The 26,099-nt window shown below is 41.5% G+C and overlaps 1 protein-coding gene across 3 annotated transcripts; it reads right to left on the bottom strand.

The window, feature by feature from the left end:
* Positions 1–88: 88 nt before the first annotated feature.
* On the bottom strand, positions 89–24,713 carry TRIM34 (tripartite motif containing 34). Of its 3 annotated transcripts, XM_057299076.2 has the most exons (9): positions 22,836–24,713; positions 19,372–19,502; positions 11,696–12,195; positions 10,560–10,655; positions 9,611–9,841; positions 3,300–3,322; positions 1,978–2,078; positions 1,642–1,668; positions 89–1,343 (listed from the first exon to the last, which is right to left on the bottom strand). In XM_057299076.2, the coding sequence occupies exons 3-9, from the start codon at positions 12,116–12,118 to the stop codon at positions 778–780; spliced, it is 1,467 nt and encodes a 488-aa protein (XP_057155059.1). In that variant the 5' UTR covers positions 12,119–12,195; positions 19,372–19,502; positions 22,836–24,713; the 3' UTR covers positions 89–777. The 3 variants fall into 3 exon arrangements, with proteins under 3 accessions (XP_057155059.1, XP_034787921.1, XP_057155060.1); XM_034932030.4 differs by having other exon boundaries at positions 19,372–24,713; XM_057299077.2 differs by having other exon boundaries at positions 11,948–12,195; positions 19,372–24,713.
* Positions 24,714–26,099: the final 1,386 nt, after the last annotated feature.

Genomic DNA, 26,099 nt, shown 5'->3' with positions numbered 1-26,099 from the left:
AACTTGAAAAATGAGACTTCAGTAAAATCAACTACTATTCCTCTGAAGGCCACAAAACTATTGCACAGGACATTACTACAGCTCACACTTTTTAGCAATCATGAGAGCAAATATTTATTATGTTCCAGACACTAAATCGATGCACTACATTTAGAGACACTTAGTTTTACACAGTGATCTTAATAGTTAGGTACAGTCTTAAATCCCAATTTATATTTCAGGAAAAAGAAACTGAGAAAGTATTCATCATGATTAGAAAACAAGAGACAAGGTTTGAGCTCAAATACTCTGGACATAAAATCTTCACTCTGAATACACATATTGCTCATATTTTCCTCTCCTTGATTCCTTGATGTACCTGGGGTATCCTGAGCAACACACTGACATACCCTCCAAGAACCTTTAGTTGATGTTGGTGGTGGTCATGGGGGTGGTTCCTATGGACTACCTAGGTAGCATGGATGGTGGCTAACAGGCTTTGGGCCTCTTCACATCAGTGATAAAGTGAAACATGGATAAATGGGAAGGCAAGGATGTTATACCCATACTGCTGTGTCTTTAGGAGGGATTAGGTAACTTTCTCTGAAAATATGAAAAAGAGTAAATGAATAAATAAGCATCTCTCATAACTCAAGCCAAATACACCGTACATCTCAAGGATGAGTAAAAGTTCTAAAGAAGGGAAACCACAAGGAAGCAATGGTCTGAATGTTGCAGATGAGTCAGTTGCAGGAGATAAGTCGAGACAAAGAGTTGTAGGTGAAGAAATGAGAAAATTCAAGAGCTTGGTGGGCATAGAGTCATGGGAGCTGGGCAGTTCCAAGGATTGAAATATGGATAAACAGGCTGAGAAAAGCAACATTTAGAGAACTGGTAAATGAGGGAGCCATGGCTTGTGACATTGAAAAATGAGACAATGCCTGCTTCATAGTCGAGGAAAACCCCAACACGGCAGGGAGGCACAGCCATGGAGAGAGTCAAAACCTCGGGATCAGAGGACAAAGACTCCTCAAAGACACCATACTTACATTTATTCTGTAACCCTATAACCCAGTAGCCAAACAGAGGTCTGTATTTGGAGTAAAGATTTTGACGATTTGCACATCTTCTAACAACATACTTCATATGGCGGGAATATGTTCTACAGTATACCCCCAGGATCCAGGCAGTTTTCTTGGACACGTCCACTTCCCAGTAATGTTTCCCAGAGGAGAAATATTGGGATCCCAAGACACCATAATTATAACACTGAAAAGGCCAAATTGGCACAGATATCACTTGTCTCTGATCTTCTGAAAGGACAAGATTCAAATTTAGGTTGACTGAATTCAGTGTGACATCCACTGCAAGAAAAAAAAATATATATATATGTATATGAATATAATCATCTGTGTGATATATATGATTAGGTGACAGATATGGAGTAGGTTTATCTAGTGACATTGTGATGAATGAACTTGGGAAGTGACTGAAAAACTTGCACTGATGAATTGGAGGGGTAAAACACTGGAGAAATGTATTTAGCAAATGTTTTGGGAGGTGCTGAGAACGCATGAGGCTAAGATCAGAAGATATCATTGAAACCATAAACTTCTGAAAGGTAATTGGAAAACAGTTATTTAAAGACTAACTTTTTCTTACCCCAGTAGCACCGGACAGCTGTCAGTTCTGAAATAATAAAAGATTCAGTGATGCTGATTAGAAACAAAGGAGTAAGCACTGATACCTATCTATTCTTTAGAGTAGGGACAGGGGAAGGGAATACCATGAAGCTGTGAGCTAGTGAATTAAAAGATAAACCAGAGACCTAGCCATTTTTCCTTACATAGAAATGCATCCTCTTCACCACAGAATATTCCTTATTCTCTGACCTCCCTCCTCTCTTCTGTCCTCAATTTTAAGTTATCCCACCTAGACAGTTTATTACCTGACACCACAACAATCCCACATCCACAGTCTTTGTCTGCTTCTCCTCACCTCTAAACATTTGCAGCATCCTACTCAGATCTGGAGCATGGAATACAGTCTTCAGTTTCTTGGAAACCGTTTTTGGCTTTTTCAGCCTCCAGATCTCACTCCTAGGGATAAAAAAAATTTTTTGACCCCCACATCTCTCATCCTGTGTCCATCCCTCCCACATCACTGGTTTCATCTCCTTCACATCACTGATGCACTTGAACCCTTCTCCCTGAGCCTGAGGAGGGGGAGAAGGGAGAGCCGGACCCTGGATCCAGAAGAAATGTGACTGTGTCTACTTTCCCTCTTATCCTCTGGGTGACCTTGAGAAGGTCTTCATTTGTTGAAAGCACTGTTTCTTCCTTAAAAAAGAAATAATTAAGCCCTCCTTTGATATCTAATGGAAATAATAAAAAATTGGATAAAACAATAGATAGGAAAAGACTTTGCTACCTGTAGAAATGGTATGTGATATGTGGAAAACTCACTGCATCTCAGTGGGTCTTCTGGGAGGGGCCAGAGGTGTAGTAGTCTGAGTTGTAGATCCTGACTGTGATTATGGGGCTCTGTAGGGAAATCCTGTCAGCCTGTGCCCGAGTTCAAAGCCTGAACTGCAGTGGAATGGCCCATATTTGAGATTTCAGATTCCTGGGAAACACGAACACTCGGCAAAGGAGAAGTTATGACAACCTAACTAAAAATGGTTAGAATTTTATGTCTTTGTAAGAAACTTGATGTTTCCAAGTGGGATGGCAATGGTAGACACAAGGAACAAGGACTACACTTTTCCATAGGAGCTTCTAAAGTGTGTGAACTGGCAGAGATTAATTATCATCACCAGAGTCACAGCTATCGTTCTGAGGCTCGAGTCTACTTTTGGAAATCTAAAGAGAACCTTGCATAATGATCCGGTACCTTCTATTTCTAAGTAAGCAAAGTAAATATAAAGAAGCTGTCTCCATGCCCTATTTTAGGATTTGACAAGGCCCTCCATGTGTATGACAAACACATATAAAATAAAAGATCCAGGGCTGGATGCAGGGACAGAGGATGAATTAAATGAGTGAAGTCACCGAAGTCTGACAGTAAAAGCTCTCATCCTTAATATCCTTTTTGGCTGTAGCTCTGAACTTCAACCACTGAATTTACTACCATAGGATCGAGTCCATTAATAGTAATGGAACACTCAAATACTCATCGGGGACCAGCAATTTAAGATAACGACACATCCAAATTTTACTACTCTGGGAGATTTTTTATTCCAATTGACCACCAAATAACTCTAATAGCTACAAACACTTCTTTATAACTCACAAGCACCACTCCTGGCCACCCATACGCACCATTTCATGATTCCACTCATGTCCTAGAAAGAAAAGAGAAAACATGAGTCAAAGTGTATAAAGACTGGTGTAAGACTAATGAAAGAAAGAAGAACAGTAGAAAAAAAATGGAAAAATCAGAAGTGAGTTATATGAAAATGTCAATAAAATTGGCAAACATTTAGCTAGACACACCAAGAAAAAAAATCAGGAATGAAAGATGGGATATTACTACTGACCTTAAGGAAATTAAAAGGATTATAAAATGATGAACAACTGTATGCCAACAAATTAGATAATCTTAATGAAACAGACAAATTCCTAGAAATACAGAAACTATCAATACACATTAAAGAACGCATAGAAAATATGAATAGGCCTAAAACATGTTAAGAGATTAAGTTGGAATTCAAAGACTTCCTACAGAGAAAAGGCCTCACCCAGATGGCTTCACTGGCAAATTCTGCTAAAGGTTTAAAAAGAAATAATATCAAAACTTCATAAATTATTTCAAAAATATAGAAGAGCAGGGAACACTTCCTAATTGATTACATGAGGCTCATCCTACCCTGATAAAGGACCCTGATAAAAGAACCAAAGACATCACAAGAAAAGAAAACCATAGACCAATATCTCTTATAAATATAAATATAAAATTCTTCAACAAAAATACAAGAAAATCAAATCTGGCAATCCAGCAAAAAGATTATACCTGATGGCCAAGTAGAATTTATCCCAGAAATGCAAGGTTGGTTCAACATAAAAAAAAAATCAATTGATGTAATATACCATATTAATAAAATAAAGGATGAAAACCACATGATGATCTCAATAGACATGAAAAAAAGCATTCAGCAAAATTCAGCACACTTTCATAAAAAAAAAAAAAAAAACAGGAATGGTAACAAACTTGGAATAGAAGAGAGGTCCCTCAGCCTGATAAAACACATCTATGAAAAACCTACAGCTAACATCATACTTTGTGGTGAAAAACTGAATGCTTTTTCCCGAAGATCAGAAAAGACAAGGATGTTTGCTCTCACTACTTCTATTTAACATGGTATTGGAGGTTCTAGTCAGGGCAGTTAGTCACAGAAAACAAATAAAAGGCTCTATGTTGGCAGTTAGATAGAATGAATAAGATTTAGTATTTGATACCACAACAGTGTGACTATAGTCAACAATAATTTATTATGCATTTAAAATAATTAAAATAGTATAATCTGAATGTTGGCAACACAAACAAATGATAAATGCTTGAGGTGATGGATACATCATTTACTCTGATGTACTGATGTAATTATTATGCATTGTATACCTGTGCCAAAATCTATGTACCCTATAAATATGTATACTTATTAAGTACCAGTAAAAACTAATTTTTTAAAAAGCTTCTATATTGGAAAGAAAATAGTAAATCTGTCTCTTTTTACAGATGACATAGTCTTATGTACAGTCAGAAAAGTCCTGTTCTATCCACCGCCTATAGGCAACCTCTTCCAATCTTTTTTTTTTTTTTTTTTTTTTTTGAAATAGAGTCTCACTCTGTCACCCAGGCTGGAGTGCAGTGGTGTGAACTTGGCTCGCTGCAACCTCCACCTCCCCGGTTCAAGTGATTCTTCTGCCTCAGCCTCCCAAGTACCTGGGACTACAGGTATGTGCCACCATGCCCGGCTAATTTTTTATATTTTTAGTAGAGACGGGGTTTCACTGTGTTAGCCAAGATGGTCTTGATCTCCTGACCTCATGATCCGCCCGCCTCGGTCTCCCAAAGTGCTGGGATTACAGGTGTGAGCCACTGCGCCCGGCCTCCAATCTTAATTTTAGCTCACACATAGGTGCTGTTTTTTGTCAACCTTTACATATCTAATCATTGTCTTTTGTCTGTAATCATGTTTCTATAATACTGTGGCAGGTCAGGTTTCCATTAGCAACCAGAACAATCAGTTTCCCTTAACCTTTTACTATAATTTTGATGAATGCGTAAGTTAAACATTAAAGAACTGGAAAAGCTGGTGCCTGAGTACCAGGGCTGAAATGCGAAAACAAACCCTTTAAAGACCCTGCCTGGGTTTTCTCATACCCTAAAGTCTGATCGAATAATAAAAGCATTCTTACACATACAACTTGTACCAGGGCCCATTTAAGATTAAGAAACTTTCCAAGACTCTAGACCCCAGACCCTAGTTAAAGATAGATGTAGATTGAATGAAACACTCCTGCATGTAGGTGCACTCCCATGTGAAGGCATAGAGCTTAAAATGTATATTAGCACCAGGAAAAAAAAACTTTGTAACTCTGAGTTGGTCTGATAAGTTACTCTGACCTTCTCCCTGTAACCAGTTGCAAAAATAAACTCCCTTCTTTTCCAAGACTGTCTGCATCTCATTGGACTGTGAAAAAAAGCAGCTAGACTTCATTCTGTACAGGTACAATACTACATCCCACAAAGAAGAAAAAACGGCACCAGTAACTAAGAATATCTAAAACATAAGCTGTTCTCCAACCATATTGTTTCCTTTCTTATGCTGTATTGTCAAAATGGTATCAATATTCACTCAGTCCCTGTCCCAGACACTAAAACATTTTATCAAGCCAGTCCATCCTTAACTTCTGTTAGTCATCTGCATTCCCCCATCATCACCACTATGGGTTAATTTGTTTTGAGCAAGATGTACCAATATATTTGGCTTTACTCTTTCATGACACCAGCTGGTGTACAACCAAATAAATGGTTTTGCTCTCTATATTAGCATAGTTTTGTTGTTCAACAACTAAAATTGCCTTAACTGGGAAGAAAGTAAGGGTTGTGGCCAGAGAGGTATTACTTTAGTCACAGATGGCTCTGAAAGCTCAAACCTCTGTCACAATTCTGGCCTCTCTGTGCCTATTAATTCTCATTTCTTCCCTATATTTTGACTGTATTCTCAGATTTTAGTTGATAGCAACTTGAATCTCTTTATTTGAATTATCTTCCTGATATTATTTTCTGCTGAAAAGGAGAACTTCCCTTCACTGCAATGACAGTACAATTTTGTCACCCACAAGCATTCAGGATTGGGTCAGATGTCCAACTTAAAATAATCACTGTGTGGCTGGTAGGGATGTAAGGATTGGATACGCTGATTTACATATAATTAACTCATTCATTCTTGATAGTGCTGATTTTCTCAGGTCTAAACAAGTACAAGGATGGAAATAGACATGCTAATCTTTCTTCCAAGAGTAATTCCAGGTGTTATTACCAGAAAAACGGGGAATGGAGATTGACGAAACAAAAATAATGAGTACCATGTAGCCCAAACCCTAGCATTACGCAATAGACCCTTATAAGAAACCTGTAGGACAAGTATTCTATGATTCCACTTATATGAGGTACTTAGAATAGGCAAAGTCATAGAGACAGAAAGTAGAATAGTGGTTATCGAAGTAGAGCAGTGGTGACCAAAGGGAATGGGGAGCTGTTTTTTAATGGGTACAGTTTCAGTTTGGGATGGTGAAAAAGTCCAGAGAGGGATCCCACTTAATGGTTGCACAGCAATCTGAATGTACTAAATGCCACTGAATTGAATGTGCCCCTGAATCTAAAATTTTAAGAAACCTGGAAAAAAAATTTTAAATAATAGTAACTGCCATCTTCTTTCTCTCATTTAGCTACCTACCATTCCATCCTTTCAAAAATAAAAATGGCCAAATGTAATAAAACTATTACAGAAAGCATTAAAAATCAAAGTATCTCCTTTATAAGGGAAACAACCTAAAATCTCGTCTAATTTTTGCATCAGTTTTCAAGTTTAGCGTCTTTCTGTCTAGATCGTTCTTTGGCAGTAAGTGTTGAATGTAGCTCTTACGAAATGAATATCAGTCCCTCTAGCAAACAAACAATGGATATTTGATAACACCATCCATCCCGATCGCCATCATGAGAATCCATATAGAAAGAAAGCTGTTACAGGGACTCTCAGGAGATGGGATTGTGGAGGAGACATACCACAAATACAACAGCACATATCTTTTTTTTTTTAGACTGAGTCTCGCTCTGTCGCCCAGGCCGGAGTGCAGTGGCGCCATCTTGGCTCACTGCAAGCTCCGCCTCCTGGGTTCACACCATCCTCCTGCCTCAGCCTCCCGAGTAGCTGGGACTACAGGCAGCCGCCATCACCAGCTAATTTTTTGTATATTATAAAATGCCCGGCTAATTTTTTGTATTTTTAGTAGAGACGGGGTTTCACTGTGTTAGCCGGGATGATCTCGATCTCCTGACCTCGTGATCCACCCGCCTCGGCCTCCCAAAGTGCTGGGATTACAGGCGTGAGCCACCGCGCCTGGCAACAGATTATATCTTAACATATTGGAGAGGAATAGCCAAAGTCCCTACTCAGATAAAAGAATAAGTTCCTAAGTTTTCCATTTGCCATTCTTTGAAGCTAACATCTAGAAGTGAAATGCTAATCCCACAGCATTTATAATTTTTGATCTACCAATATTTTTTTAAATTCCAAGTGACCAAATAGCAACTAAGACTGACTTAAATAGGACAAATGCCTGGACAAATGACATAAACACAGTGTTCTTTTGTGAAGGTGGCGATTCAAAGGGTTGTGAAGAGCTTAAGGAAGAACCATAAAAAAGGGCCTACGGAACCTTTTTGTTTTTGTTTTTACTGAGATGTAGTTCAAATACCGTAAGATTTGCCCTTTACAGTGCACAATTTAACAGGTTTTAAAATATTCACAATGTAGTGCAACCATCATTGCACAGTAAATCCAGATCATTTTCATCACTACAAATAGAAATTGTACACTAATTAGCAATGACTTCCTATTCTTCCCCAGAGCCCTGGCAACCACTAATCTAGTTTCTATATTATGGATTTGCTACTCACAGACTTTCATATACATGGAATCATACAAAAAAGAACTTGTGTTTGCCTTCTTTCAATTATAATGTTTTCAAGGTGCATCCATGTCATAGCATGTATTATTAATTCATTATTTTTCACAGCTAAACAATATTACATTGTTTGGATATAACACATTTTGCTTATCCAATCATCAGTTAAGGAGATACGAGTTGTTTTTATTTATGAACAATACTGCTGTGAACTTTCATATATAAGTTTATGCACAAATATATGTATTCAGTTCTTCTAGGTATATAGGTAGGAATGGAATGGCTAGGCCACATGAGAACTCTCTTCACATTTCTGAGCAACTGCCAAGCAGTTTTTCCTAAGAAGCTTTACTATTTTACATCTCCACTAGCAATTCAAGAAGGTTTCAATTTCTTCACATCTTCCCAAACACTTGGTATTGTCCATCTTTTTTTATTATAGCCATACTAATGAGTGTAAAATACGTTTAGGAACCTCTGTTCCAGAGTAATCTTAAATTTAAACAAAAAAAGAAGACAAAAGGAAAAAGGAGTTTAAAAAAAGCTGGGATATAAGCACTAGAGACAAAGCAAACAATTCAACAAATGAAAATCAGTTACTCTCCTGCTTCGTTCCAAATCTTAAAAAGGAAATATTTGGAAATTCAGCAAAGAAAGGAGAGCACTGTCTGTCTATATATTTGTCCATCTTTCTCCCCAAAAGGCTCAATATTCTATCACTTTATGTTTTAAAAAAAGTAACAGGGGGCTGGGTGCGGTGGGTCAGGCCTGTAATCCCAGCATTTTGGGAGGCCGAGGCAGGCGGACCACGAGGTCAGGAGATTAAGACCATACTGGCTAGCACGGTGAAACCCCATGTTTACTAAAAATACAAAAAAAATTAGCCAGACGTGGTGGTGGGTGCCTGTAGTCCCAGCTACTCGGGATACTGGGCAGGAGAATGGCGTGAACCTGGGAGGCGGAGCTTGCAGTGAGCCGAGATCGCACCACTGCCCTCCAGCCTGGGAGACAGAGCGAGACTCCGTCTCAAAAAAAAAAAAAAAAAATTAACAGGGAACATTTGCATAACAAATAAGCATATTTTAAACTTAAATAGAACACATTTCTTAAATGTGTATGCTCTTAAACCTGAAAATGCATGTGTTTACCTGTGACTAACCTGAGTAAAGAGAAGTCTGATGAATGCTTGACACTAGATCACATATAACAGGGGCCTAGAGACTATAACTAGATATAATGGATCTTTTCTGCAAGGTAAAATGTATTCCCTTACTTCATAAATTAATAAAAATGTTATTCATGTCCATGACATCTAGAATGGATGACAAGGCGGCACTGCAAGGCCAAAGAAACCCCTTAGTGTCACCACCAGGATGAGAACGCAAGGACACAGGAGGGAACTGTGTTCCCAGAATCTCAGATTGAGCGAACCTTCTTACCTGCAGCAGCTCCATTGTTGACCACTGACTCCGACACTCCACATCTGAGATGAGCTCTCTCACCAACTGCTTCTGCTGAACTAGCTCATCCTCAGCCTCTGCAAACTTATCCAGCGTCTTCTTTTCTTCTTCTTCCAATCTTTGCAGCTCTCTCTGCTCCTCATTATTTAGGATGCTTCTAAGCTGATCAAATTCTGTTTGTATCCTTTGTCTCTCAGTTTGTACCTGATACTGCAAGGATGGACAAGAGAGAGTTGTAGTAAGTTTGTCAGGCTAAGGGCCTATTGTGCAAGGGATTAGGAGCCAGTAGGGAAATATATATATGTGTGTGTGTGTGTGTGTGTGTGTGTGTGTGTGTATTTATATTATCTGTATATATATATTTGTATTATCTATATATCGATTTTTTTTCAGGGAGTTCAAATCAGCAAGGGAGTAGAAGCAATAGAGGTACTTGGAGGGAAGCTATTTTTTCCTACTATTTTCCTTTCAGTACCTACCAAAACAATGACCTCGAACTGTCTTATCTAGGCCAACCCTGAGACAAAATATAAAACATAAGGCTTAGCTTCTAGATAGCTTTCCTGGATATTCATGACTGCCTGCCTTACCACACTCCTAATTTGAATCTTGAGGAAAACCATAGTCCTTTATGTAGTGTCTTCCACCAGAAGTAGTAGAGCCCCATTGGAAAAGAGCAATGGAACACAGTATTTGCTAGCCTTCCTCATCATAGAGTCTATCTTTGTGCTCAGTTCCAGGTATGTGTGTGTGATTGTAACATGTCTGCTTTCTAGCCTCCACCCCCAACAGGGACAGGACAGAGAAGAGAACTAATCAAATGGCTTCAGGACTCATGCAATGTCAAGTAACAAAAAGGGCGAGGCCTCCTTGGATTAAGGTCCTGTCGAGATTCCTGTCTCAGAAATCCTTCAGAATCTCCTCTTGCCTTCCAGGAAGTTTTCTCTTCTCTGATGTCAGCTTCCAGCTTCTCAGCTTCCTCCTCTTCCTTCTTCAGCCTCTTGAGGACTGCCTGGAGTTTCTCCTATGAGAAGGGAATCACACTAGAGTCAAGCTATAAGCTTTCTTAGTATCTGGATAGAGGACAAACAGGGAAAAAATCAAGTTGATCCCAGAAAAAAGCAATTTACAGAAACTGTGAAGCTGGTGATTAGAATCTATGACATGGGGAAAAATTTGAGGAGATGAATGTATTGTTCATTCACTGTGATGAAAATCAATACCCCTCAAAAGGAGTAGCCTGATTCTGTCTTTCCTTAGAGTAAGTATTTACCCTGCAGAAAGTCCTTTCCTCTTATCAATGCTCTTTCCTCGTTCAATCCACAATGTTCCTTAGCAATTATCCTGCTTAGAGAAGCAAGAGAGCTAACTTTGGGAAGGAATTTATCACTTATACAATGAAAAAGGAAAAAACAAGACAAAAATCTCTCATTCTTGGCTAAGAGACTGTACTCTAGGATCATCTGTTATGTAAATGAAAGGAATACACAGGCGTGTACCCCAGGCATTGGAAGCTGAGCATAGTGTGAAAGATGTACATGGAGAAGATCACGGGACTCAGAATTATGGTTCCACAAGGGGTAAAGAAGGATGAAAAGGGCTGACTCCTTTTTCAGACTCAGTCCACCTGCACCCAGGTGATTAAAAAGCTTTATTGCTCAAAAAAAAAAAAAAAAGAAAGAAAGAAAAGGCCAGGCATGGTGGCTCACACCTGTAATCCCAGCACTTTGGGAGGCCGAGGTGGGTGGATCACAAGATTAGGAGTTCAAGACCAGCCTGGCCAAGATGGTGAAATCCCGTCTCTACTAAAAATACAAAAAAAAAAAAAAATTAGCCAGGCGCGGTGGCAGGTGCCTGTAATCCCAGCTACTTGGGAGGCTGAGGCAGGAAAATTGCTTGAACTCAGAGGGCAGAGGTTGCAGTGAGCCGAGAGCACGCCACTGCACTCCAGCCTGGGTGACAGAGTGAGACTCTGTCTCAAAAAAAAAAAAAAAAAGGATGAAAAGGTGAGATTTTCCACCAACTACCATCTTCTGCCCCATCTCCCTCCATCTAGGGCTCTACCTGACATTCCTTGAATACTTCCTCCGTGAGGACTGTGTGGTGACCACGGTGCTCCTGAGACCGCTCACAAAGCCAGCAAATGACTTTCCTATCCTCCTTACAGAAGAGTAAGAGTTTCTCTCCATGATGATCACAGAGATCTCTCTTCTTCCCATTGTCTGGGCTCAACTTGACCTCCTTGAGTCTCTCCACTATGTTGGCCAGATGCTGATTAGCCTGTAGATGTTCAAATGAGTAACTAATACCACACACAGGACAGCTGCTTTTTCCTCCCACGCTGGTCACTGCCTCCTTGTTGCTCACAGTGATGCAGGCTCGGCAGAGGCTGTGGCCACAGTCTAGACTCAAGGGTTCTGTCAACAGCTCCAGGCAGATGGGACAGGTCACCTCCTCTTGTACGTTAAGCAAGATTTTTGAAGCCATTGCACTGCTTCCCTGGCTTCTTCTGGTCCTAACTCCTGAGGCTCTCCTCTCTCTTCTGGTTAAAGACCCCTGGATGGCTGAGAAGATTGAAAGGGGATGGTATAAGAATGGTACAAATAAAAAGCATTCTAATTGCACAGACATCAAAGACTGGCCGAGACTGCAATATCAAAGAACAAAGAAGATGAGGAAGAGAAACCAAAAGTGGCTGAAAGTGGTCTGGGCGAGCTGTTAATGCCTCAAGGCTTTTGCACTTGTTCATTACTCAGCCTAGAATTACCATCCTGCTGCTATTTGCATGACTTTCGTTTATACTTTTTTCAACTTTCTCCTTACATGTCCCTTCATTAGAAGGGCTGCTAAGACAAACTTAAGTACAGCACAACCACAAACTCATCATTCAGTGTACATTTGCCATCTTTCTTTTATTATCATTATCTATTTTTAAATGTCCACCTCTTCTTTCTAAAACATAATCTACACGTAGATTAGGCACTTTTGTCTTTTTACTGCTATAGCCTCAGTGTTTAGAACACAGAGAAGCACAATGTTTGATAAACATATAAAAAAAAACTTCCCTGTCTCTCCATAGATGACTAAAACTTCATCATTGTTTCATTATCTTCCTTCCATTATTTGGAAATTCTTCAATAGCTGAACTTTAGAACCCCAGATGTGGTTTCCAGTGAAGACGTGCTCGCCTCCTAACACATCTACCCACACAAAATCCTCCCATGCCCTCACAGACTTTCCAGAGATACCGACAGAAACAGCAATGACCACAATATGGAGATTTCATTACCAGTTACAATTTAAAAATCACTTTGGCCTGTTTGTTCCTCCTTCCAAAATTCTTGAGAAATAAGAGTACTCCCTTTCTTCAGATGAATAAATAAAATTAAATGCTTTACAAAGATCACCCAATTCGATAGGTAGAATTGGAGTGAACCTAATACCCTCAGAGTTCTCTTTCAGAGCTCTCCATGCTACTCCACTTATTTAAACAAAGAAAAGCCGAGGTAAAGCCTGAAAGAAGTAGATTGGGATCCAGGGTTATGAGAGTGTAGAAATGGAGGAAACCACATAAGTTGGGAATTTCTGGGGGGTCTTGTGTTTGTAGATGGTAGGATTTCTTCTTGGCCTGAAGGATGTTACAGAGGTTGATAGGAACCCAAAGGTGTGTATTTGTTGGGGGAGGGGTGTAACCAGCTGAATTACACATAGATCACAGATTCATACCAATGTCAGATCATCGAGGAATAGAAATACCAAGGAGATGGCTGTTGGCCATGAGAGAGATGTCCCAATACATAAGGGGAGCGATGAAGTTCTGTCTGTGTTAAATCCACATCCACTAATTGAATGCCAATTATTCATGTGTTTATTTTGGAAATTCTCACTGAAGACATATTATCTTCCGTGATTAAAATTCAGGAAATGGATTAAAATCCAAAGTTGAGTATGAACAGATGGTATTAGCCAGAATAAAGTAAACAGTCAGATAGAAGCTAATTATATAATCATTCATAAAATGTAAAATGGTAGGTGTAAAAAACACCATCATAGAGAGGTATAGGTTTTTAGAAGATCAAATAATGTGCTAAATAGAGAACTATCCAAGATATCTTGCTTGGATAAGTAAGAGTTTAATGAAAGCTGAATAATGAGAAAGGAATACAGAATGAGAAAGAAAACAAATATTTTAGGCAGAAGGAATCATGGAAGTGAATGCCCCGTTCATGGAGGATATAGCATCATAACATCTTCGAAAGTTTTTAAATGTGTGGCTGGTATGCAAAAAGCCCTAGACCTTGGCATCACATGAGCCTAGAGGAACCTGGGTATGTGACACTTCCTAAATGAAGTAAAAGTGACAGTCTCTTTCCATTGAATAGGAGGTGGGGGCAGGGATGGGAGGTTGCAGGACAAGTTAACAGAGAGAAGCAGATGAGGGTGGGAAGTAGGGTAAGGTAAAGGAAATAAGATTGGAAGTCAGACTAGACATGAGGGGGAAAAAAAGGTTATCATTAGGCTTAAGTCCTTTCTTCCTATAAAAAACACATCGCCATCACCATCCCCTGGTATATTATTTTATTTTTATTCTTTTTGGTAAGCACAGACCTCATTTTCCGTAAGAGGATTGAGACTCTTGTAACAAAATATTCTCTGTAGGGCCCTGGAAGCTATGTTCATGGTCTTTACAAGGGAATCAATCCGTTGATGTAAGATTTACCTAAGCTACGTTAGTTTCACACACATCCACATGGTCACATGGTCTTGTACCACCGTAGGAATCCTCACTGAGGCCGGGTGCGGTGGCTGACGCCTGTAATCTCAGCACTTTGGGAGGCCGAGGCAGGCGGATCACGAGGTCAGGAGATCAACACCATCCTGGCTAACAAGGTGAAACCCCATCTCTACTAAAAATACAAAAATTAGCCAGGGGTGGCGGCGGGCGCCTGTAGTCCCAGCTACTCGGGAGGCTAAGGCAGGAGAATGGCGTGAACTCGGGAGGCAGAGCTTCCAGTGAGCCGAGATCGCGCCACTGCACTCCAGCCCGGGCGGCAGAGCGAGACTCCGTCTCAAAAAGCAAAACAAAACAAAAGAATCCTCACGGAGAGCTCACCTGAAGCGGCCCTGTCTGCATGCTCTATCTCCTGTCCTGTACTCCCCCTGTGGAGTTAAGCTGCATGAGTGCAAATGGCAAAACAAACCTGCAATTATTGCTTGTGGTCAGCCAGAGGGTGTACCACAGAGTAGTGGCATGATGATACAATGCCAATTCTCAGAACCTGAGGTCCGTTTAGACAAGAAACTGTGAGGCAAAGGGAAAAAGGGTGGCTCTCAGTAGGCAGTAACGTTTTGATACTTGTTCTAGTAGATAGATTTATACCCTCCACAAAAATTGTTCACTTATGTGAATGTGACCTTATTTGAAAATCACATCTTCGCAGGTGTAATCAAGTTAAGGTGAGGCCATACTGGATAAAGACAGGCCCTAAATTCAATGACCTGTAGTTTTTGTTTTTTTCTGAGATGGAGTTTCGCTCTGTCGCCCAGGCTGGAGTGCAATGGTACAATCTCAGCTTACTGCAACCCCCGCCTCCCAGGTTCAAGCGATTCTCCTGCCTCAGTCTCCTGAGTAGCTGGGATTACAGGTGTATGCCACCATGCCCAACTAATTTTTAGATTTTTAGTAGAGACGGGGTTTCACCATGTTGGCCAGGCTGGTCTTGAACTCCTGACCTCAGGTGATCCACCTGTCTCGGCCTCCCAAAGTGCCGGGATTACAGGTGTGAGCCACTGCACCTGGCCTTGACCTGTGTTTTTATAAGAGGAGAAGACATACAGACACACGGGAAAGAAAGCCATGTGACAATAGAGGCAGAGATGGGAATAGCACAGATATAAGCCAAAGAATGCCGAGGTTTGCTAGAAACCACCAGAAGCTAGGAGAGAGGAATAGAACCGATTTTCACATAGAGCCTTCTGAAAAAAAAATCAAGTTTGCCGCCATCTTGGTTTTGGATTTCTGGGCTCCTGAGCTGTGATACAAATTCCTGTTGTTTTAAGTCATCTAGTTTGTGATAATTGGTTACAACACTGCTAGGAATCTAATATAATTGAACAGGTTTGATAGTGAAAGAAAGATCTGTGATGTGTGACAACCTAGGAATCTTTCCCACGCTTGGCAAAAGGATGGGGTACAATAAAAGCTGTATGGAGATAAACCTAGGCCTCGAGACCTGTCTACTCCTCTAACCATCCATCAAAAGACCTTAAGGAGGAAAAAAAGCTGAAAGTTGGCTGGCGAGTGTCATCCAGCCAATGGTACAGATACTAAAAATCATACAAAAGAGATATACTGGTAGCCCCTGGCTACCATGACCATTGGTCAGACCAGGATCTGATGACTAGTAAGACAAGGAGTTTATATGATATGATAATATTCACCCCTGTTTATGGCTAAAGCCATGAGCCAACCACAGAGGTGGGGTTCTTTGTTATCTTTTATTCCAATCAGTATCCAACCAATAGTTAGAAATACCGGGGGGCTCCAGGAGAGGAAGTAGTAGAACATGCATTCTGCCACGGGCTGTGACTTCATGGTCACAGTGAGGATGCATGTTGATGCCAAAGTTGCTGCCACCATAATGGCAAAAGAATGAGAAAAGTGCAGAGTAACCACGGTCCCACGTGTGAGAAATGACCCCACCACTTCCCAGTGTGGCTCAAGCCCAGCAGCAGTCAGGGAGGTAGAGAAGGGAACATGAGTGCCATTGGCCTGACAGAACTCCCAGGTTACCTGGTTACCATAGCTGCCAGGTGATTATACCCTTCATTTGAGTCTTCTCCTAACATCTGGACTCCTAACATCTGGATATGATAATGCAAACTTTAAGTCTCTCTGCAGGTAGATAGTAAAATTAGAGTGTCTCTAGGAGTGACTTTTAGGGAAGGATGTCTTTTGAAGTTTCTAGACAATGTCCTAGACACTTCTTCTGGATTCTTGGTCAGAAACTGCCAATAAGGAAAGTAGAGCCTGTTCTGACATCCAGAGGCCCTGAGAGCTCAGAAACATTGTAACATCTCCTCCCCATTCCTCTGTGCACTGAGTTCTTGCTTCAGCTACTCCTTAGAGTCCAGGGCCCAATCTATACCACATTAATGACTCTCTCCCCAAGAGCTGTAGTGTTCTGGTCAATATATCTCCAAAAAGTGATTTTTTAACATAGAATCATTTTCATTAAGCAATCCCTAATGTCTTTTTCTGTCTGTTACTTCATGAGAATATGCTGAAAGAGTTTTTTTTCAAATTAGTTTCCAACCACCTCAACTGCCACCACTCTGGTAGAAACCACCTGAATTCAGGAAATTATTCTTCCACTAGTCTTGCCGATACTATCATTGCCCTTCCTTTTTTTTTTGAGACGGAGTTTTGCTCTTGTTACCCAGGTTGGAGTGTGGTGGCATGATCTCGGCTCACTGCAACCTCTGCTTGCTGGGTTCAAGCGCTTCTCTTGCCTCAGCCTCCCGAGTAGCTGGGATTACAGGTGCCTGCCACAACGCCCAGCTAATTTTTGTATTTTTAGTAGAGAGAGTTTCACCATGTTGGCCAGGCTGGTCTCAAACTCATGATCCACCTCAGGTGATCCACCCGCTTTGGCCTCCCACAGTGCTGGGATTATAGGTGTGAGCTACTGTGCCCACCCATCCTTGTCCTTCTTCACTCTGCTCTCATCTCTGTTCTTACATCAGTAGACAGAGTGATCACCTTAAAGCAGATGTCAATCATGTCACTCTCCTATTCAAACCCATGCTACCCAGAGCGAGGCCAGACTTCATAATGGTCCAGTTAGGTCCACATCACACATGCCTTCCCACTGCCTCAATCCTCAGAGCTCACCATATTTTTTTTTTTTTTTTTTTTTTGAGACAGAGTCTTGCTCTTTTCCCCCAGGCTGGAGTACAATGGCGAGATCTTGGCTCACTGCAGCCTCCACCTCCTGGGTTCAACTGATTCTCCTGCCTCAGCCTCCCGAGTAGCTGGGACTACAGGCATCCGCCACCACACCCGGCTAATTTTTGCATTTTTTTAGTAGAGACACAGTTTCACCACATTGGCCAGGCTGGTCTTGAACTCCTGATCTCTGGTGATCCTCCCGCCTTGTCCTCCCTAAGTGCTGGGATTACGAGCGTGAACCACCGCGCCTGGTCAGAGCTCACCTTTTATTCCTCTCCAGGCACACTCCCATCTTAATCTTCCACACTGTTCTCCTTTTAAGCCCGTGGGAAAAACCATTAAAGCCTTTAATTTCCTCGCATTCTTAAGATTCTACTCAAATGTGTTCTTACAATGAAAACTATTTAAAACTTTCATAAAAACTATTCAAAGTTGCAAGGCCTTCATGAGGTCTTTACAGAGTCATTACCCTGATGTAACTTCTTGAAGATGTTACTCCATAGTATTAGTCATCTTCTTGTGTACTCTAACATTCATTGATATGGTCTATGATGACTTTCTATTTAGGATGTAGGCTTCCATGTATATTTCATATTTATTGAATGTTAAATGGATGCTAATTGCACATTTTTACATTAGCAGCCTGCTTTATAATCAATTTTATCCCATATGTTGGGTCTTGTGCCTGACTAGATGCCTCTGGGAGACAGTCAGTATGTAGGCAGACATGGATTCTACCCAGGAGTAAGGCAGAGACACAGGATGGCAGTTACAGTGAACTCTGAAGGGTGACAGCAGAGGCCAGAATGGCATGTGTCAGAATATCTGTAACATATCAATCAAGGTGCAAATTGCTCACAAGTGAGCTTAAGATAGGACATACTCTATGTCAAATTCTTAACAAGAAGATGAAATCTGTGGGCTCCTTCTGAGCCCACAATGAACAACTTCTGTTAAGTAATTGTAAGCAAAGAAAAGCAATAACAAATTGAGGTTACAAATCAATGCCAAGGCGTGTCTAAGAGGAAGAATGATGAGGAGCAAGTTCTGAGACAGGTGAAGACGCTGGTGGCACATGGGTTACTGAAGTAAACAGGTATGTTCAGGGATGTGCAAGGAGAACCCTGAGACAACCTGCAGAAAGACATAGGATAAGAGGGAACAGAGCGGTGTGCAGCAGTCAGATCACTCAACCTGCTATTGTTAGGGAGGCCAAGGACTAAGAATACGTGAGGATGGCCACAGAGAGCCCCTTAGTGGTTGCCAGGAGGGCAGCAAAAGAACCCGCTTCAACCCCTGGCCATGCTCCCATGGCTCCATTCTATCTGACGCCACATACTAGGAGCTAAGCCCTGCACACGCTTGGAAAACAGAGACCTCCTTTCACCAACTTCTCTTTTGAGGAGGGAGTAGGAGGTGGAAAATAAGAGATCTTCTGTTCATCTCTTTGAGAGAGAGAAAGAGAGAGAGAGAATTGTTTCCTTTGCAAGGTAGAAAATCAAAATTATACAATAGGAAGGGAATGGAAATAGATTCAGCCTGGAGGAAAAAAAGACACCCCAGAAAACAAAGGCGGCCTTCTGCCTCTTTAACACTGCTTTCAAGGCTGTCCCTCCCCAGACTCTAGGCTGCTATCAGTGTGCACTCAAAGCAGGAAGCCTGCAAGCTAGCCTTTGCTCCCGACAGAGCAGGGGAGACTTGGGGCCATAAATCAAATTCCCCTAACTTCATTGAGAACTTTTCTCCTGGAGTCTCATACCCTCTACCCCCCACAAACCTCCCCACACACCTTCAGAGCAACAGAAATCTCGGCTCCTGGTTGAAGAGGTGAAGAAAAGCCAGGGTGGGTGTGGTCAGGATTCATTCAACAAATGAGGTTCCTCTGTGTGAAGAAGTCCCTCCCTCCTGAGGAGGAACTGCCTGAGAAATGAAAGTGAAATTTTTGGGGCTGTCAGGAAGAGAAAAGGGGAAGGAGCGTCTAGGTGAAATGAGCTGTGTAGTCCTTTAGAGCCTCTGGACAGAAGGTAATGCTCTTAATCCAGTGATTCTCGAGGGCAGAATGGAGGATTTGCACAAGATGGCACATTTGGCAATGTCTGAAGAGATATTTGGTTGTTAACTAGGGGAATGCTACTGGCATCTTAGTGGGTACAGGTCACAGATGCTGCTAAGCATTCTACAATGTATGGGACAGCTCCCACAACAAAGAATGATCCATTCCAAAACATCAATAGTGCTGTGTTTGAAAAGCCCTGTTTTAACCTTCCCTGCCTCCCAGGCCGGCTAAACACCCAACTCCCCTTCTCCTACCACTTTCATGGTTGCACATGGTCCCTCGAATCAGTTTACCAATTTGAATTATCCTTCAGCTCCAACTATCCACTTGCGTGCTACCTACCAAAGTACCATGTCACCCGCTAGGAGATGGAGGATGGGTGGCGGAGAGGTGGATGGTGCTGAGAAAAGTCGGCTACAAAGGACCTGGGGAACTTTTGGGAGTGTTGGAAATGCTCTAAATCTTTAAAAGGGGTAAAACGTTTTCAAAACTCATCAAACTGTGCACAGTAAATGGGTGCATATTATTGCATATAACATATATATCAGTAACATTATTTACAAATGAAAAGTCTTCCAGGGAATTTTTACGCGAATCTGAGGCTGAGAACCACTAGTTGTAAGTAGTAAATCAGGAGTTTTGTGCCCTGGACAGGAAGGGCTGCTTTGAAACTGAGGTAACCTTGAAATCAAACCGAACGAGGAGGAAACTTGAACAAGAGTTGCTACTCGTTTGGTCCCAGGATGACCCCAGATTGTGCCTCCACAAACAGCATGCTCCATTTTCATGAGGAATATAAGTTGATAGATTCATTTTCTGTGCTGTATGCATCAAAACAATCCTAGTCTACCTCCTGTAGAGCACATTACATAATAAAAGGTGCCACCTTTGGAAACCACCTGGCAAGGTACAATTTTCATTTTTGCCCTCTCCATCTGACTCATGCATGGTGATCAAGGACAATTATAAACTTGTTGGAAGTTTAACAACTTTCCCATAAAAATGTATCCACATTCAATACCTTGGGAATATGCTTTGACTACTTTTAAGGGAGTCAATTACTATCGGGTTAGTGCAAAAGTAATTGCGGCTTTTGAAATTAAAAGTATTATAAAGCCAACTGTGGTGGCTCACGCCTGTAATCCCAGAACTTTGGGAGGTTGAGGCGGGCGGATCACAAGGTCAGGAGTTCGAGATCACCCTGGCTAACATGGTGAAACCCCCGTCTCTACTAAAATTATAAAAAAAAAAAATTAGCCGGGCATGGTGGCATGCGCCTCTAATCCCAGCTACTCAGGAGGCTGAGGCAGGAGATTGCTTGAACCTGGGAGGCGGAGGTTGCAGTGAGCCGAGATCGCACCACTGCACTCCAGCCTGGGTGTCAGAGCAAGACTCTGTCTCAAAAAATAAAAAATAAAACAAAATAAATAAAAGTATTATAATAGCAAGAACCGCGATTACTTTTGTACCAACCTAATACTTTCAGATTTCTTTTCCTTATTTCAATATTGGTAACTAATACATTTAGATAGTGTAAAAGGGAAGAAAATCTCGAGACCCAAAAATCACTAAGCCAAAGGGAAAAGTCAGGTTGAGAACTGGTTAGGGCAAACCTGGCTCCCATTCTATTCCAAAAAAAAGACAGCTACTAAGATAAAAAAAAAAAAAAAAGCTCCAGACAGAACTCAAAGTCACCCCTTTGCTCAGGTGAGATAAATGAATATCTGGTTACTTCCTTTGCCCTATTGCTTAATGCAACCTGTTTGTCTTTTATCTACCTATGACCTGGAAACCCCCTCCCGGACTCAGTTGTCCCGCCTTTGCGGACATATATTGATTGATGTCTCACATCTCCCTCAAATGTATAAAACCAAGCTGTGCCCTGACCACCTTGGGTACATGTTGTCAGAACCTCCTGAGGCTGTCATGGGTGCATCCTTAACCTTGGCAAAATAAACTTCCTAAATTGATTGAGAGTTTTCTCAGATACTCTTTCATTTACAATAGTAAAGCATCAGACAGATTTGTTAAAGCATGAGTTGAGATGTGTATATTACCTTAGCCCATCAGTTCAGTGTGGATGACATTCAATTTTTCATCATTCATTTTGTTCACTTGAGTTTTTTCCGGTTTTTTTGTTTGTTTGTTTGTTTTTTTGAGATGGAGTTTCGCTCTTGTCGCCCAGACTGGAGTGCAATGGCATGATCTTGGCTCACCGCAACCTCCGCCTCCCAGGTTCGATTCTCCTACCTCAGCCTCCTGAGTAGCTGGGATTACAGGCATGCGCCACCACGTCCAGCTAATTTTTCTTTTTCTTTTTTTTTTTTTTTTGAGAGGTAGTCTCGCTGTCGCCCAGGCTGGAGTGCAGTGGTGTGATCTCGGCTCACTACAAGCTCCGCCTCCCGGGTTCACGCCATTCTCCTTCCTCAGCCTCCCAAGTAGCCAGGACTACAGGCGCCCGCCACCAGGCCCAGCTAATTTTCTGTATTTTTAATAGAGGCAGGGTTTCACCATGTTGGCCAGGATGGTCTCAAACTCTTGACCTCATGATCTGCTTGCCTCGGCCTCCCGAAGTCCTGGGATTACAGGTGTGAGCCACCGCGCCCAGCTGAGTTTTTTCCTTTTTAAAAAACTCATTTCTCTGAGTTCAATGGACATGCAACTATGCTATGTCTTTAATGTCTTTTTGTTATTTTCTTAACAACTGTCTAGTCTGAACCCCGAAAATCTGAGACAGATCTCAGATAATTTAGAAAGTTTATTTTACCAAGGTTGAAGACATGTGTCCCTGACAGCCTCAGGAGGTCCTGACAACATGTGCCCAAGGTGATCAGAGCACAACTTGGTTGTATACATTTTAGAGAGACATGAGACATCAATCAATAAATGTGAGATGTACATTGTTTCCATCTGAAAAGGCAGGATAACTCAAGCAGGGAAGGGGCTTCCAGGTCACAGGTTGGTGAAGGATAACCTGTTGCATTCTTTTGAGTTTCTGATTAGCTTTTTCAAAGGAGTCAATCAGATATGCATTTATGTCAGTGAGCAGAGGGATGACTTTGAATAGAATGGGAGGCAGGTTTGCCCTAAGCAGTTCCCAGCTTGACTTTTCTATTTGGCCTAGTGATGTTGAAGCTCCAAGATTTATTTTCCTTTCATACTACCAACATATAATATATTAATGGTAGAAAAATCACCACTTTTGGAAACTCTTAGGCATTCTTCTGGTGCCTCATTCTCAGCTGAGCTGTGCTTCTGGATAGCAGAAATGACCTGGACAGAAAAATGAGCAAGTTTAGTCATTCAAGAATATGCAGCTATTTCCATGGGCATGTACTTAGAGCTCTATGTAAACAGAGGAGTGGCTAACAAGAGTTGGCAAGGGTCATATCCTCAAGGCTTGTTTACACAGGCAGAGAGAGCCAGCTGGGAAATTATCTAGAGACACCAGTGCAGGAGTAAAGTATCTGTCTTCTCAGATCCCTCTGGCTTTACTCACACCATTCTCCCAGGTCCCAAAGCCCTGAAAATGAAAGTCATAAATATCCCAAAAGAGTTACCTGGAATTTAAGAGAGTGCAGCAGACTGTAGTGATCCAGAGCCTCGGGCATTGCAATAAAGGGGTGACTGGGATGCAGGGGTTAAAGGAAAATGGATAGAAGTGGATTTCCTCCAGTTGCTATGGATGAGTGCTGGAGATAGGAATGTGTGTCTACACATAGAGAAACTGCCTGTATCTAACTTGGAATCCCTTCCCCCACCAAAGGTCACCAAGATATGGGGACTAAAAATATTCTAGTAAAGCTGGGACCAGAACAGTAACTGCTTTACTAGTTTAGAAGCAGAGAAAGGATAGTTGGCAACAAAAATGCCAGAAGACACAGGGACTCTACCATATATACTATGTGAACACTGCACAGCAGCTTTTGCCTTGCTATCTCACTGTAGGAGCAGAACAGGCTTTGCTTCATTCCTGAGGACTGCCAGAGCCTCTCACTTAATGGAAAGAAGAAGCTAATCTGGAGGAAGAGAACACTGACAAACACCCTTGCAGAGGGAGCCCATGACAGTACTTCTGCCCCTCCCACTGTAAGGCATAATGTGCACCCATAACCTGAAAAATGGAGACTTAGCTGGGCAGACAGAGAAAGTGATTTCCAAAGAAAGAGAATTACTACAGAAGTAGAAAAGAATACCAGGAACTTCCAGTTTTAGTTCCAACATGTAAAGAGCTTGAGACTCATTACTCCAACCCTCACAAGAGAAAAAAAGCTTGGCTGGACGCAGTGGCTCACGCCTGTAATCCCAGCACTATAGGAGGCTGAGGCGGGCGGATCACGAGTTCAGGAGTTAGAGACCAGTCTGGCCAAGGAATTCGAGACCAATCTGGCCAACAGTGTGAAACCCCGTCTCTACTAAAAATACAAAAGCTTAGCTGGGTGCAGTGGCGCGCGCCTGTAGTCCCAGTTACTTGGGAGGTTGAGGCAGGAGAATCCATAGAACCCACGAGGCGGAGGTTGCAGTGAGCCGAGATCCCGCCGCCGCACTCCAGCCTGGGCGACAGAGTGAGACTCAGTCTCAACAACAACAACAAAAAAAAAAAAAAAAAAAAAAAAGAAGAAGAAGAAAAGGAAAAAAATGCTAAACCAACTAAAAATCAATGACTTTCCTAAGACTCATCAGATAAAGTCACAGGAAAAAAACTGCCACCCCAAAATGTAGAGACAGGTAAACACAGAATAAACAGCCTAAATCTGCTTACCTGAAGCAGAAGTTGCATGAGTCAGGACGGGCGCAGTGGCTCACACCTGTAATCCCAGCACTTTGGGAGGCTGAGGCGGGTGGATCACTTGAGGTCAGGAGTTTGAGACCAGCCTGGCCAACATGTCGAAACCCTGTCTACAAAAATACAAAAATTAGCCGGGCATGGTGGTGGGCGCCTGTAATCCCAGTTACTCGGGAGGCTGAGACAGGAGGATCGCTTGAACCCAGGAGACAGAGGTTGCAGTGAGCCGAGATCACACCACTACTCTAGCCTGGGCAACAGAGTGAGGCTCAGTCTCAAAAAAAAAAAAAAAAAAAAATATATATATATATATATATATATTTTAAACAGGAGTTGCCTGAGTCATATACTGGTAGGAACACTTAAATAGTAGTTCTGACAAATTGCCGCAGGCTGATTATGGACTAGCTTGAGAGAGAGAAACTCCTAGCACCTAGACTTAGAGCCCCGCCCCCGCCCCACTTTCTTGGAATTTACCTCCAAAAACCAAAGTGAGTTCCCATAGCGGAAAGCCAAGAAGAAGATCCTTTCTTTTCTGGCAGAGAGAGAGTAAAAGAACCATTCTGAAATATGTTCACAGCATCCCCCATAACAAAGGCCTACTCTCCACTGGAAAAGACTGGAAAGCAGAATGCTTTCTCCAAATGAGACAAAGAACTGAAGATTCCTGTACTTCTCTGGCAACAGAATGAAGGAGGTGTATTCTTGTACGATCATGTGGTTACCACTGAAACTGTTTTGGGGACATCAAAATATTGATAATGGCAATCTGTTGGCCTTTATGGTACAAAATGCCTGAGAGGCAGGGACAGCTATTCCATATGCAGAGTAGATGTCAACTTTTGTCAATAAGTACTTGCAGAGGCTCTTCTTAGGTAATAGGAGTACCAAGTCCACTTGCTACATACACAAAGTTGGTCGTTTTTCCCAGGGAGTTCATATGACTCAGGCTACCCTCACATCACCGTTTGCACACAATACATTGATTCACACATTCTTCATTTTCTCCAGGATTACTGTGAATTTTTACCCAATGACATGAAGCCTGCTCATGTGAGTGATTTAAAATGGCTTGTCCTTATCATGCTACACTGATGTTTCCCAAATAAGTCACGGTTTTAGCTTTGTCACTGTTTCTCTCCCAAATCTGCCCTTAATGAGATTTGTGTCCTCCTTATGTCTTATAATTGTACAAAGCTTAAAATAGAATTTCCTCTCATAGTCCAATCTTTTCTCCCCCAGAGTATACTACATTTGATGCTATCTATAATCAATCAAGGTTCAAGAATCAAAACAATCATGTACTTGTGCCATTGTTTTATAGTAGATTAATCAATATGCAATGTATACAGTTTATCATCTAGGCTAATTTTCTCTCTTCTTTTACCCTGTATATCCATTGACATTCCTGACTGTGGTGTTAAAATTTGCATATGAAATGATTTTATTTTGTTTTTCAACATAAGCTTTCAACTTAAAGTTTTCATCATTATCTTGGTCACGTAAGCTAGACCCCAACTTTAATATTACTTATATCATTTATGAGTAATATAGGAGTCTATTCCTTCATTAGGCCTAAGATTACATTTTGAGCATTATACATTACTTTGACTATTTGTTTTTTGTTTTTTTTTTTTTTTGAGATGGAGTCTCACTCTGTTGCCCAGGCTGGAGT

This window comes from Pan paniscus, chromosome 9, assembly GCF_029289425.2.
Source record: "Pan paniscus chromosome 9, NHGRI_mPanPan1-v2.0_pri, whole genome shotgun sequence".
Taxonomy (NCBI): domain Eukaryota; kingdom Metazoa; phylum Chordata; class Mammalia; order Primates; family Hominidae; genus Pan; species Pan paniscus.
This window is presented reverse-complemented; position numbering and strand designations above follow the sequence as displayed.

Excerpts from the sequence above, each read along its gene's own strand:
- TRIM34 (XM_034932030.4), bottom strand. The coding sequence starts at position 12,118 with ATGGCTTCAAAAATCTTGCTTAACGTACAAGAGGAGGTGACCTGTCCC. Across the intron at positions 10,656-11,695 it reads AAGTATTCAAGGAATGTCAG|GAGAAACTCCAGGCAGTCCT; the intron begins GTAGAGCCCTAG and ends CCCTTCTCATAG. Across the intron at positions 2,079-3,299 it reads ATGAGTGGAATCATGAAATG|GAGTGAGATCTGGAGGCTGA; the intron begins GTGCGTATGGGT and ends TTTTATCCCTAG.